Source organism: Antechinus flavipes, chromosome 1 (assembly GCF_016432865.1).
Source record: "Antechinus flavipes isolate AdamAnt ecotype Samford, QLD, Australia chromosome 1, AdamAnt_v2, whole genome shotgun sequence".
NCBI classification, from domain to species: Eukaryota; Metazoa; Chordata; class Mammalia; order Dasyuromorphia; family Dasyuridae; genus Antechinus; species Antechinus flavipes.
Genome location: NC_067398.1, coordinates 469,842,832 through 469,858,227, shown reverse-complemented (window position 1 = coordinate 469,858,227; position 15,396 = coordinate 469,842,832). Strand labels below are relative to the sequence as shown.

The window sequence follows — 15,396 nt, the reverse complement described above, 5'->3', positions numbered from 1 at the left end:
ATATCATTTAGAGTTATTTTAAGTATAATTTCTCTTTGCATCTCTTGTTGCCGGACTTTGTTGGTAATATATAAAACTGCTGCTGCTGCTGATTTTTTGTAGACTGATTTTGTATCCTGCAATTTTGCTAATGTTGTGAATTGTTTCTTGTAGTTTTTTAGTTGATTCTCTAGGATTCTCTAAGTATACTATTATATCATCTGTAAAGAGTGATAATTTGGTTTTCTCATTACCTACTCTAATTCCTTTAATAATAATAATAATAAAGGAATTCTCCTCCTATTTCTTCTCCTATTGCCAAAGCTAGTATTTCTATTACATATTGAATAGTAATGGTAATAGTGGGAAACCTTGTTTCACGCCTGATTTTATTGGTTCTAGTTTATTCTCATTACAGATGATGCTTGCTGGTGTTCTAAATAGTTGCTACTGATCATTTTAAAGAAAACTCCATTTATTTCTTTATTCTTTAGTGTTTTTAATAAGAATGGGTGTTGAACTTTGTCAAATACTTTTTCTGCATCTATTGAGATAATCATGATTTTTGTTAATTTGGTTTTTGATATAGTCAATTATGCTAATAGTTTGCCTAATATTGAACCAGCTTCTTAGGATGCTTATAAAGATAAAATGAGATTATATTTGTAAAGTGCTTCATAAACTTTAAAACACTACATAAATGCTAGCTGTTATTATTATCATCATTACTACTAGTGTTATTTTTATGTAGGTAACATTTATTGTTGCACTATCTAGCAATGTATTCACAATGTAAATGCAAAGTTATCTCAGAGGGAAGATGTGGAGAAAGAATGTAGTAGGGTTTGGAGCAACCAGGAAACCTTCTGCAGAAAGTAAGATGAGCTATTTTGAATAATACCAGAGAAGACATGAGAAGTCTGGAATGAGACAGAACATTTCAGAAATGGGGACAACCAACAGAATGAAACATCCCATGTGAGGACCAGAAATTAGGCTTGTGAGATTGGTTTATAGAGTGCATGAGGGGAAAAAGGTGTGCAATAATTGAAAGGGAGGAAGAGACTAGATTGTGAAAAGGTTAAAATATCAAAGAGATGACTTTATATTTGAATCCTGAAGGCAATTGGAAGCACTTAGAACTTAACTGAGTATTGAGGGAGGGCAAAACATTTTCAGACTTTAGAAAAGTCATTTTGGGTCATCATTTTGGGGCGGCTAGATGATTCAGTGACTAGAGCACTGGCCTGGGAGTGAGAAGAATCTAAATTCAAATCTGACCTCAGACAGTTAACACTTCCTAACTGAAAAAGTCACTTAACCCCAATTTCCTCAAAAAAGAAAAAGAAAAGAAAGAGAAGAAAGAAAAAAGTCATTTTGGCAGCTGAGTGGAGTTGAGGGTATGGGGGGGGGGCTTGAAGCATGACATACATATTCATTTTCTTCTATCTTATGGAGGGAGATAAGATAAATTACTTCTTCTCCAAGTCCTGAAGTTAAGCAGCAAGTCCATATTGGAGCCAGGAATGGAACACAGGTGTAACTGGTTCCCAGCCAACAATACAGGCTCTGCTCCTGCCTCTAGCTGCTGTTACTCTGACATCAGAATTTTATCTCTGTGTATGAAAGGCCACAAGCAGAGGACTGATGTGAATGTGGCAGGAGGCTCTATGGGGAAATGAGGCCAGCTGACTTTGCCAGGAACCTAGAGGGAGCTGCTCATTGTTGCCTGCACCCCCCTCATCAGTCACATGGCCTAGCCAAACAGTGCATGACAGGACACTTTGTGGATAATTAGCACTAGGGTCTGGTCAGCAGAAAATGCTCAGCTGTTGAAATCACAAAGGTAAAAAAGGAAAGAAAATTTCTGTCATTCTCTTTGCAGCTCCTTAGGGGGAAAAAGAAATTCCACAGAGAAATGGAATTAGGACAAGGAGAAAGACCACCAAGCGATAGTTCCCTTTATGAGCCAAAAAAAGTACAGCTAAAATACAATGCTTAACTATGGGAAGAGAATGCTTTTGTCCATCACAGATGCTTCATACATTTGTACATGGCCCATTTTTCTTCAGTTTGAACACCCACGTCCTTCTGGTTTTATTTTAATTCTATACCTGAAGTTTTTTTTTTTTTTTTTTTTTCAAATTTCCTATTTTTATTTTATTTTTTTCCAGTACTTATAATATACACAGGTGTATACACTCTTTAGTGACTACAATTTGCCCTCATGATTTTGGGCACATTTTAAATTGATTTAGAGAAATGTGCAACCAGCCTTATGAATTTAAGTAAATTGTTTTGTATAATAGTTCTGTAGGGTCCATATTGGACCTTGCCCTTCTTAGTTTACTTGCTTTCCAACCGGAGATATCTAGGACTATGTGTGTTCTCAAATTCATTATATTGTCATGCCTACTCTGAAATGGGACTACTTTATTTTAATTATACAATTAAAAAATAAGAGAAATAATTCCTATAAAGTGACATGTGATACATGCTTTTACTAGTCCATTTGGCTTAGGAGAGTGCAGATAAGTTGAGATTGAGTAGCCTTTTAAAGTTAAACTTTTTTAGATTTAAGACAGACAGTAGTTAGTGCCTTCTGCCTCACTGTGTTAGCATCTATTATTCTTGATTCAGGAAATGTTTTTGACATGAGCTTCACAGGGAGCAAGTTATTAGAGACAAAGGTCCTCCTTCAGGCAGTGCTGAAAAGAAGAACAGAAAGATGGAGGAAATAGAAAATATAGATGCAAATAAATTATATTTTGCAACCAGCTGCTGTATGAAGAGTTATACACTGTTAAACATGAAGCTATAAGGTCTGTTAGATAGAATGGTCATATGATTTAATGACCTAAGAAATGATGTCCAACTTCAGGCTGCTGTTTTGCTCCTTGTTGTTCTTATCAAATTTTTCATATGCAAAGTGCCCAATTTCTGCTCCTGATTATTAAAGTGCTTTCCTATTAAGAGAAGGATACTAGAATGCCTTTTATTTTAAGGCCAAGGAAATAAGGCAGAGGAAAATATAGTTGGAGGACAGGACTAGCTGTGAGAAAATCTTTGGAATCTTTTTGTGACTTCTGTGGGTCAAGAACTTTTCCTTTTTCACTGGACCATTAGGCAGAAGTAACAGAACAAGAGAGGAATGTGCCTTGAAATAAGAGCTGGCCAGAGGTTAAGAGCTTTCTTTCTTTGGAAAATCCAGGTTATGTGCTTCAACTTTTCCATTGCTCTATGTGGATCATGATATAATATTCCTTTCTTTGTATTTCTAAGGACAGGAAGCCATTTGTAGTTGTGTTGGCCCTATACAAAATAGTGAAATAGATGAAATTGTCTGTTTATGTTATATATGTTAAAGGCACAGTGTAAGTAAGATAACTAAGTTATATAAAGCACAGTCCTGCCTTCAAGGGGCTAATAATTTAGCAAGGGAGATAACACAGGGAAGCAAATAAGTATAAGGCGAATAAGTTCAATAAGAGTAATTTTAAAAAAATCCTCTATAACATTCAATGGATGGGATATCTTAGCTTTGTCAAACATTGCCCAAACCACAAGCAGTTTGCTACACTGCTTTAGCTCTGTCTTGTTGGACCCTGTAATCTGACATTTGCCATTTATATAATTCCTTGGGATATTTATGTTTTAAACACTCTTCAACCCGGGGAAAGAAAGGTTTTTTTTTTTTTTTTCTCTGTTAAATGATTTTAGGCATCAAGTAGCTGATGAAAGAACTATTTGGGGAGATTAGGAGAACTTTGTAGTAAGAATTTGGAAATCCTTTCATACATAGACTACAGTGATAGAAGATACATAGAATAAAAGCATAAACAAGATTACATTTTGTCCTAAATCACTATATTCATAACCCAAAATTATAGGCCTACTTTGGGGCACATGTTTTCAGTTAACAGATGTATTTCTCATTCAACCAGAAAAAAGAGCAGAAAAAAAAAAGAAATTTGAGAAAAGTATGGACCAAAATTTCTTTTAAAATTTATCAAATAAATTTGTATATAGAAAATCCAAAAGGAAGAGAGACTCCTTAAAGTTAAGGTATTTCCAAATACTTATGTTTACAGAAGTTATCCTGCTAATTGCATTGGAATCATTGCTGAATCACATTTTGGCTGTGCATTGAGAATATTGGCATTTCTTTTTTATGATTTTGAAGTTCTTTGCATTTTTATTTAGTCAAGAATCATAATGACTCTAATAGTTATTTTACATATTTTATAATATGTTTGTATTTGTCAAAATACATGTAATGCAAAAAATAGTTTTCAACATTCACCCTTGAAAAACCTTGTATTACAAATGTTTCTTCCCCCCTCCCCATGTTCCTCCTCCCCTAAATAGCAAGTAATCCAATATAGGTTAAAAATGTTGGTATTACTTTTTAAAATAATCAGCTATAGGTGATTCAAAGAGTAACTGACTGGAGATAGGATAAATGTGATCTGTGGTATATTACTAATTATGACTGAATTTAAGATGTATGAAAATCATAACTAAGGATATGACTGCCAAAAAGGAAAGTGAACTGGTCATACAAGAAGAAGGGATAACACATGGCTAACTCAAGTACTCTACTGATATATATGAAATATTTTTAAAAAATATTTTAAATGATCAAATGAAAGTCTGCCATTTTGCATAGATCAATTATGGACACTTTACAGAAAATTTGGATGATTATGAAATGTTATAGAGGAGATTCCTGGGTTGAACTAGATAGCTAATGAAAACAACAACAACAACAACAAAAAAAAAAAAAAAAAAAACATTGGATTTGGAGTAGATGACATTGGTTAGGATCCTGATTTTGTTATCTACCATCTCTGGGTGTTTGGGAAGATTACCTTACCTCTGGATTTCCTTTTCCTAGATGTCCAATTAAATCATTTCCAGAAATTTTCCTGGGTCTAAATATTTCAGTCCTTAGTGATCCTCTTCAGACCTTCTTCGTGATTCTGGGAGTAAGTCCAATCCTACCTTGTCCAGCAGCTGAAGAATCTAGGAATGTGGTGAAGATGTACATTCTTCTCTCCTGTGTCTTAGGAAATTTTGAGAGAATAAATGACCTGCCATGAGTAAATGATGGAACTATAATGATGTAGCTTGTTCTCTGAGATTCACATCTATGCTGGCCCAATTGAGCTTTGTTTGAATTTATACCAACTAGTCTTGTTGATTTGAATGTTATATTAATGAATCTTGATTATTTGAATGCTATATTTTTTTAATTAGACCTAGCCCTCAGTAATGGACTACCAACAGAAAGTTTCCCACAGCAATTTGTCATGACAGCTGGTCACAAAGAATTAAAAAAAAAAGTCAGAGAGCTCTAAGCTCCTTTCCTTCCCCTCATAACCAACTATTTAATCCAGCTTCAAAAATAGCTCTTCACTGCTTAAATTCATGAAGATGAGAAGCACTACAACTTACCAGCCGAAGTCAATCCAGAAGCTCGCCAGGAAAGGTTTGTCCTGAGGGGCCAGGAACAGACTAGCACAGGCAGCGAGAGGCTAGTGTCCTGAGCAGACCAGGGGCGGGGGTGATCTCTGTGGCTAGAGAAGTTATAGAGATGACTCTGCTATAGGCTAACTGCTCTGCCTTGACTACAAAGCAGTAAACTGGCAGAGAAATTAATGCCTGAAACAAAGGGTCCTCTAAAAAACGCCAGAACCTAACGAGATCTGTCTGTAACCCCTCAAACCCGGAAGTGACTCAGGCAGACTTTACCGCAGCCCTTCGGCCACATCCTGCAGTTCGGGGCTTTTGCGGGGGCAGTTACAAATCTGCAAGGCAAGGGGGCACAGCCTGGGCAGCCTCTGATTGGCAGAGTGGGGGGCTCATCCTGGAGCAATAGAACCTTCCCAGCTGACTGTGCTTCTGGGCAGACACTTTCGGTCCCTGCAAATCCATTCACTACTCAGCTGCTAATACCCACAGCCCCAGGGCAGGGTTTGGCTTGGGGCAGTGAAACTCTCACTGCTAAGTGTCTAGCCCCAGGGCAGTCGTTATCTCACACAGCAGGGGTTCTTTGCAGGGCACTTTTCCAGCCGGGCTCTGCGGGCCTGAGTTACTTTCAGGTGGGGAACTCTTTCCCAGAGCATTCCAGTACCTCGCTGCTTTTTGTAGCCGGCTGGCAGGACAGCTACCGGTCCATATACTTTTCACTGCTCTGCAGAAGAAGCTGGTAACCTTCTGGCTCTGAAGGCAGACCTTACAGGCTTTAACAAAATGAGTAAAAAAATCAAAAGAATGATTGATAGTTTCTACACAGAAAAAGAATAGCTTTTCAACCCTGAAGAGACTAATAGCAGACAGTCTCCAGACAATTATTGGTCTCCAGTACAAAAGGCTCTCCTAGAAGAGACTATTAAAAACCTTAAAAGAGAACTAGAAGAGAAATGGGGAAAGGAAAGAGAAGCTATGCAAGAGAGCAACAACTTCCTAAAATGTGAATTGGAAAAGATAAAAAACTCCCAAGAAATGCAGGGAAACAGAATTTGTGAATTGGAAAAAGAAAATAACTCACTAAAAAAAAAAAAAAATTAGTGAAATGGTAAAAAATTCCATAGAGCAAAACAACTCAATTGGACATAATCAAAAAGAAGTAAAAAAAGCTAATGAAGAAAATAACTCACTAAAAATCAGAACTGAACAAATAGAAATGACTGATTCATTGAGACATCAAGAATCAGTCCAGCAAAACCAAAAAGATGAAAGATTGGGAAAAAATGTCAAATATTTACTTGGAAAAACAACAGACCTGGAAAATAGATCTAGGAGAGATAACCTGAGGATCATCGGACTACCAGAAAATTTTGATGAAAAAAAGAGCCTAGATATTATTTTACAGGAAATCATCAAAGAGAACCGCCCAGAAGTAATAGAACCAGAAGGGAAAATAGGCATTGAAAGAATTCATCGAACACCTTCTGAAAAAGACCCTAAAATAAAGACTCCGAGGAATATTGTGGCCAAACTTCAGAATTTTCTGACTAAAGAAAACATTTTACAAGCAGCCAGGAAAAAACAGTTCAAATACCGAGGTGCCACAATAAGGGTCACGCAAGATCTGGCTGCCTCAACATTAAAGGATCGAAGGGCCTGGAATCAGATATTCCGAAAGGCAAAAGAACTTGGAATGCAACCAAGAATAAACTACCCAGCTAAGCTGAGTATTTCTTTCCACAGAAGAAGATGGACATTTAGTGAAACAGAGGAATTCCATCTGTTTCTAAGGAAAAAACCAGACTTAAACAAAAAATTTGATCTCCAACAACAGGAATCAAGAGAAGTAGAAAAAGGAAAAACTAGACAACATAGTAGAGTAAGAGAATACAGTTCAACCCAACTCCTCCTACAACTACTTCAACAAAGATGAGAAATTGAAGGATACACTGCAAGACTCAAGTGTTTCATTCAAGTCCTCTATCTTCAGAGTCGATGTTCTTTTCACTTGCCATTGTGCTTCCTATGGTCAGGCACACTGTAACATGCCCTTGACTCCTGTGCCTCCAATCCTGTATTTGGAGTGACCAAATAAATGTCTCCTCTCCAACCCACTCACACACACACACAAAAAGATAGAGCACAGGACCTGGAGTCAAGAAGAACTGAATTCAAATCTAGCCTCACATCCTGCCTAGCCTTGGACAAGTCATTTTACCTCTGACTATCTGACAAAATGGATCCACTGGATCCACTAGGGAAGATCTCTGCCAAGAAAAGGCCAAATGGGGACAACAAGGGCTGGACAAGACTGTCACAACTGAGCAACAACCAGAGAGAAGTTTTCCTGATGCCAGGACCAGCCTTCTAGTCATTGTGCCACCCAAAATGCCCTTATTAATATGCCCATTAGCAACCTCTGTGTTATATATGTTTATTTTAATATGTGCCTATTAACACTTTTGTGTTATATATTATGTGTTAATTTTAATATGTGCCTGTTAACAATATTTGTGTTATATGTTATATATTAATTTTAATGTGTGCCTATTAACAATTTTGTATTATCTTAATTTTTAACATATGCCTATTTAAAATTTTTGTTTTATTAAAAAAAAAGTCAGAGAACTGAAAATTTCCCTCTGAGTAAATTTATAGGACAAGTGAGATTTTATAGAGACTTGCATAAAACATGTGATATTTGTGCTTTGGCTATGACCAAGGAATTGTTATGAATGCACAAAGCAAAGGTTGGCCATCTCTCTAGAGAAGAAAGTATAAGAGAAAAAGACCTTTCTGCTCTCTTGCTTACCACATGATGATTAAAAAAAGATTCAAGAAACATAGTTTCTGGGTAATTTAATAATTTTATCAATAAGGCAGGAACATCATTAATTAAAAGAGCAGTAAATTGCCCCTCTTTTTTAGTACAAAGACAATGATGGAGTCAGGCTCACAGTTCACTTGCCCTTCAGTGTTTCTATTTGGGCAGTCAACTTTAATTGGATAGCACAATGAAAGGTGTGTTTTATGAAAATGAAGGGCTGGGAGTGACATTATTTCACCCTTAAACAAGAAACAATTTATATACTTAGACTATACCCGGCCTTGGACTATTCGAAGAATGTATACTCTCTCCTTGCTTTAGCAGAACACTGTAGTTTCCACTAGGGTGGAGTCTTGAACAATAAAGTTAGTTCAATCTCACCAGCAATATCCTTTAAGAGACCAAACTTTTAAAATTGAGATTTTGGAAGAAGGACAGAGATCTGGATTTCCCCAAGATATTGGTAATTAATAACCATTTTCCTCATTCCTAAGGTAAAGTATTTCTTAGAAAGATGGAATAAGTGCTTCAAAGCAAAATTAAAGACCCATGTTTTTGTTATCTTCTTCAGGACTTGTCATAATCTGTTGCTTTAAGATTTTTACATTTCAGAATCTATGTACATAGTAGAGTCAGGGTTCATGAGTCTGAATTCAATTTTAGACAAATTAATTATGCAAAAACCTTTTTTTAAAAAAGTACCATTTTTTGTTCAGAGTGACACAGTAGATAGTGTTGGACTTAGAATTGAGTTCAAATTCTATTCTAGACATTTATTACATATGTAATTTTGGACAAGTCCCCTTCTTGCAGTCTTAGATTCTTAATATGTAATGTGAATAATAATATAACTATCTCACTCATTTGATACATAGAAAATACTTTATATGTGAATGGTATTATTAGTTCTAATATTTATCTATAAAATGGGGATATTAATATTTGTAGTAACTATCTCACAAGGCTGCTGTGAGGAAAGCATTAAATAAATGTGAATAATTGTTATTACAGCCATATTATAAGTGTTTAATAACTAACTGTTGAATAAACTAACCTTTTCAACCCTGCATTTACCTCTCTTCCTCCCCCCTCCTCCCATTTATCTATATTCAGGTATGTTTACTCCCTATTCCAGTGTTTCCTAATAGTTATTGTGATGATTTAAAAAACTCCAAATATATTAAAGTTCCCTAAACTGTGTCTTCCATTTGCTTTTGTAGTTTCAGCTCCTGTTTTCCCCTTATATAAATCCTACACTCTAGCCAATGCTTCCCTTCTCCAAACATAGTATGCACATTGCTAGTATCACACCTTAACTCTATTTAAAATATGTCCCTTCCATCTCTTTTTATTTGAGATGAGTCATTTAAATGACATGTGAACATCTTGGGAATTGTAGCTAGCTGACCCCATACCCACTCCCCTGAAGTGAGGTAAAAGAAAGTCAAAAGCTGAGTTTCTCCTGAAGTGGCCAATTTATCACAGGCAGACAAGAGGGTGGCACCCAAAGTTGAAGCAATGCTCAAGCTATAGTAGATTTTGTGCCTTTAGGGAAGAAGCCAAGAGGCCCGTGGTATAGCTTCTTTTCCTTTCATTTTGAGATTTATTTAGGCTTATCTTGAACAGTTGTTATGGTATTTCTTCTATAAGCTTAATTCTCTTAAATAAAAGGACTTCCTTTTTCATTGATCTGTTGGGTATTATCTTTAAAAACTTGATTGGAGGGAGGTGACTTTAAAGGACTACTCATTTCACAAATTGTCAGAATCTGCAGTTTGGATTTAGGATGCTATATGACATGGAAAAGAGGGGTGGTTTCTGAGCTAATGTTTAGTTTTTGTTGTTGTTGTTGTTGTTGTTGTTGTTGTTGTTGTTGTTGTTAATGAATGAACCTGTAACTCTCCAAAGTAATTCCCAAACCTGAATATAGGCTCACTTAGAGTCGAGACACAGAGCCCTTGAGGATCCTGGAAGACAAACCTCTCCCCTTTATCTGAATGGTGTGAAGTGGGAGAAAGCTAGAAGGAACTGGAGGAATTCTTTTACATAATCAGAGAGCTCCAACTAGGCCTGTCTCTGATTGGGAGGAAAAAGTGAGGAAAACACTGTTACCTGATGCTCCATAGTGCCTACTACTGTTTTTTTTTTTTTTTTTTTCCTGAGCATAATTGGTTTTTATTAGAAGATACAACTTCCTTGAATAGCAACACAACATGGACAAAGTCATATAATTGAATGTAACAATATGAACATATAAATATATTTAAGCAAAGAAAATATGAGATACAAAATATAAAAACTCAGAAAATAAGTTCATTAAGGAATAAAAATTCTAAATATAGAAAAGTTCTAAACTTAGGATGAGTCATTTATTGGTTCTCTTAAATAGAAAACTTGCCATTTTTCATTTTAAATGAGCCAATTCATTAAAAAAAAACACATAATTTATTTATTTATTTTAAATAATAACTTTTTATTGACAGAACCCATGCCAGGGTAATTTTTTTACAACATTATCCCTTGCACTCGCTTCTGTTCCGATTTTTCCCCTCCTTCCCTTCCCCCCCCCTCCCCTAGATGGCAAGCAGTTCTATATATCTTTAAAATGTTGCAGTATATCTAGATACAATATATGTTTGCAGCACCGACCAGTTCTCTTGTTGCATGGGAAGAATTGGATTCAGAAGGTAGAAATAACCCAGGAAGAAAAACAAAAATGCAAATAGTTTACATTCATTTCCCAGTGTTCTTTCTTTGGGTGTAGCTGCTTCTGTCCATCTTTGATCAATTGAAACTGAGTTAGGTCTCTTTGTCAAAGAAATCCACTTCCATCAGAATACATCCTCATACATACAGTATTGTTGTTGAGGTATATAATGATCTCCTGGTTCTGCTCATTTCACTTAGCATCAGTTCATGTAAATCTCTCCAAGTCTCTCTGTATTCATCCTGCTGGTCATTTCTTACAGAACAATAATATTCCATAACATTCATATACCACCATTTACCCAACCATTCTCCAATTGATGGGCATCCATTCAATTTCCAGTTTCTAGCCACTACAAACAGGGCTGCCACAAACATTTTGAGTGCCTATTACTGTTATAGCAATTCTATTTATCCTTTGAAACATGCTGAAATTAAATCTCTTTCATAACACTTCCCCTGAACACCCAAATGGGAAATATTCTCTTATTTGAATGTCTGTAAGATTGTTTGCACCATTTTTACTGGAATTAGGATACTTTGTTTGCATGTATATCAGTATCTTCCTAAGAAAGGGAGATATGATATATATGCTTCTCTAGAGGAAAGGACTATTTCTTTATATCTTCCAAGGTGCCCTGAACAGTGCCTTGTATTATATATACCTAGTAAACTTTTAATGAAAGGGAAAAGGGAAGGAAAGAATAGGAGGAAATGAAAAAGCATATTTGTATTCAGAGTAATTTTTCAATATAATACTGTAAAATATAAAAAAAAATCTCAGTCTCCACTTTTGGGAAATGGGTAATATATTTCAGGGTGTTATGTTTAAGAATGTATTAGGAACATATGAAAAAAGACAAAGATTTGAATAGAAGATGGCAAAAAAAATCCAAAATACTATTTCTTTAGTGGGAAAAAATATTAATAAAAAAATTCATAAGACAGTGAGCTATCACTTAACTTTGCTGTGTTTTTTTTTTCCCCAAAAGAGGCCACTATTAATAATTTCTTGCTATTCTGAGCATGTATTTGTGCTGCTGCAGATCTCTGTACTTTGTCAGTTTATGCTATTCCTTGGTGTGAAATTGACAAGTAGTGATGGCGGGAAATTGACAGAATGAGGCACAGGGATGGTGGTGGCTGCTCGCAGTTGGCTCGCTCATTGTCTAGGTGGGGGCGCTTACTCATGTATTTAGCTGAACGTTAAGATGTTCTCATAGTTATGAAATTGTTCTTTGGACTGAAAGTACCTTAGAGATGATCTCATCTGTTCTGGCTATCCCTACCCCCACCTCCCTTCCACCCGTGCTTTGCAGTAGGAAAGAGCCGCGTCATTTAACTCCCTTGAACCTTGGTTTCCTCATTTGTAATTTGAGGAATTGAACTAGATAATGTATAAAGTTTCTTCCAGTTCAGAATGCTATAATTTCCCCAGGGAGGCAGTGTAGTGTGGCATATAGAGCACTGGCTTAGGGTCTGTCATTAAACTTGTGTGATTTTGAACAAATTACTCAAACTCTCTGAGCCTCGGTTCTCTTTTCTGTAAAATGAAGATATTTTGGGCTAGATGGGTTCTGAGGTTCCTTTTAATTTTAGATTTATGAGCTTGTGATCTCAGGATCCATTCTCTGACTTCTGATCTTCTCCTCTGGCCTCATTTTAGCACAGCTTTAAGCATTTTGTACTGAAAAACAGCTATAACAAAATGGGGCATGTGAAGTAAATTCCTCAGTTGTGCAAAGCTCAGGAGCACATATGCAGATACACATATACACATATGTGTGAATATATAATACCCACATGTTTCTACTCTTCTAAGCATACCCTAACATTAGGATTGGGGAGCATTTTTATATTCTTGCCTCAGTCACAAAATTAGTTAGTTACCATGCTGCTAGAAACAGCCTTTAGCCTAGTTTTGAATCTCTAATCTTTCTCAGTAATTTATTTGGATATTTCCTATCTATACAGGTTAGGGGGGGACGTCCCCAGGGGGCTTATGGATAAGCAAAATTATTTTACAGGTAGGTGAAAGAATCTCAAGAAATGCTCACCCATCTCCAGCGTGCTGCAGGCTTTCCTGCACTCTTCCAAGGTTGTCGTCAATTCTGAAAATTCAGATTTATCAAGAACTTTGCTCACTTGCTTTGCTTCAGGAGAATTTTCCTATTCTAATGCTTTACCTTTGCAGATGACCTTCAGATCTGATGCAGGACTCACCTTGGCAATTCATCCTTGATCTTAAATGTAAAATCGTTTTGGAAAATGAGAATGTTTAACATGTAAATAGGCATAGATATCTATAGGCTAATATATCTAAATATATATGTATACATACCATATATATTCATACATAAACAATAAGGATATTAGATACCATGAGGATCACTTGAAGAATTGTGGATGTCTAGTCTTGAGAAAAGAAGCCTTGGGGGAACATGAAGGCAGGTGATGTAAGAGAAAACTACCTAACAATTTGAGCTGTCCAAAAGGGAACTATGCTGCCTCAAGAGGTTTTTAAATACAGACTAGTATCTACTTTTTTTAGGGATATCACAGAGGGAATTTCTATTTCTATATGGATGGAACTACATGACCTTTCAGATTTCTTCCAAATATAATACATTTCATTCTAATATTATTCAATTCATCTTTTATGGACCATTTCATTCCTTATCAGTAGCCTATATAGAACATATGTGTATACTCCAAAAATAGCCATTTACTCAGAATAAGTAAAAGATTTATTCTGGGCTGGTGATAAGGAATGGTGCCTAAAGGATGATCTGATAGAGTATTTTAAAAAACCATTAAATTGTCAGCCTTGCAGAGACCTTAAAGCTTTCCCTTGAATTATAAGTGAGGAAATTTGGCTCTCTGAAGTCTCCAAGGACATTGATTTAGAGAAAATCTAAGGGGAATGAGAGCTATAGAACCCCGGCTTCAAGAAGTCTGGTGTTTGGGATCCTCTCCTGGCTCTCTAGTTTGCTTTTCTCAGTATTTTCCATCAATATAGAATCCAGGATATTTGCCTTTCAAGAAAAGGAAAAGAGAGGGAAGAGAAGGAGGATCCAGGGAACTATTTTAAATGTTCATCAGCCAACAAATATTTAGCTAGTACTTGGCTAGGGAAGGCTTCCATTGGATATTAAAGGATGATTTGGATTCAGAGAATTGTAGTCTAAAGAACATGGGATTGTAGCCAAGAGGGAAGGAAATAAGCATTTATACATATCTATAAACTTTTATATAAACTATACACTTTACAAATATCTCATTTGATCCTCATAACATCCCTGCAAAGAAGGTGCTATTTTTATCCACTTTTTACACAACTGAGGTGAATAGAGATTTATGTGACTTACCCAAGGTCATACAGCTAGTAAGTGTGTGAGATCAGATTTGAACTCCGGTTTTTCTGACTCTGGACCAAGTGTCATCTAGTCGCCTACAATCAATGGCTTGATCCAAAGATTTGGAAGTCTTCATGAAAAAGGGATATCATGGAGAAATGTAAAGACCATTGTGCTTGCATTAGAGAGGTCACTTTTTCTGGAGAGCAGAATGTAGAGGAATTAAATGTTATTGATTGATTAGGTTAGAGATATAGATACTTTAAATATTAAACTAAAAATATGCAAAGTAATTTTTATATTTCATTTTTAAGCCATTGCTGTGACACAAACTTTACTTTCCACAATGGGCAATCTAACAATCAACTCATTTTATTAGGTGTGATTTTCTAGTGGTGATGGTTTTATAGTGGTGATCAGCATGCAAAATGAAATGTGCAGTCTTTCATGTAATAATAACATGAAAAGAAAATTAACATTTTCTCTTTCTTCTCCTCTTCTGTATTTGCCTTATTTTCTTTCTCCTTTTTCTCTCTTTTCACCTTTTCTTCCTCCTTCTTTAATTTCTCAGGTGGCTTCCTTTTATGTCCCAGGGTATAATTCACTCAGAAATAGAACTTTATCCTCAAGGTAAGTATGGTAATGGGGATCCCCAAATCATGTTGTTATCATCAATCGCTTAAAAATACCATCCTATTCATCACTGGATTTCTGTTTGATAGAATATAACATTTTTATTTAATTTAACAAGAATTTCTTAAGTTCTAACTATTGGTACTGGGACATGAAGGGAATAATTCTTGTCCTTAAGAAGCTTAAATTGTGCTGGGGAAATATAACACTTATGATAAGTGAACACAACATATAAATATATGCCATGTTATTCACATACATATACACAAACATATATATGATTCTTTTTCAAAAAAACTTACACTCACATATACTTACATACATATATACACAAATACATTTTTGTTGCTTAGTCATTTTCAATAATGCCCAACTCTTTTTGACCCTATTTGTTTTTTTTTTTGTTTTTTTTTTTGGTTTGTT

General features: G+C 35.7%; 1 protein-coding gene across 1 annotated transcript in view; it reads left to right on the top strand.

Annotated features, from left to right (window-relative positions):
• Positions 1 to 15,396, top strand: part of LOC127546725 (lipoxygenase homology domain-containing protein 1-like) — a 407,210-nt gene that overhangs the window by 184,223 nt on the left and 207,591 nt on the right. The window contains exon 23 of the mRNA XM_051973697.1: positions 14,912 to 14,970. Within this exon, the coding sequence (XP_051829657.1) occupies positions 14,912 to 14,970 (59 nt within the window). The remainder of the gene's footprint in view (positions 1 to 14,911; positions 14,971 to 15,396) is intronic.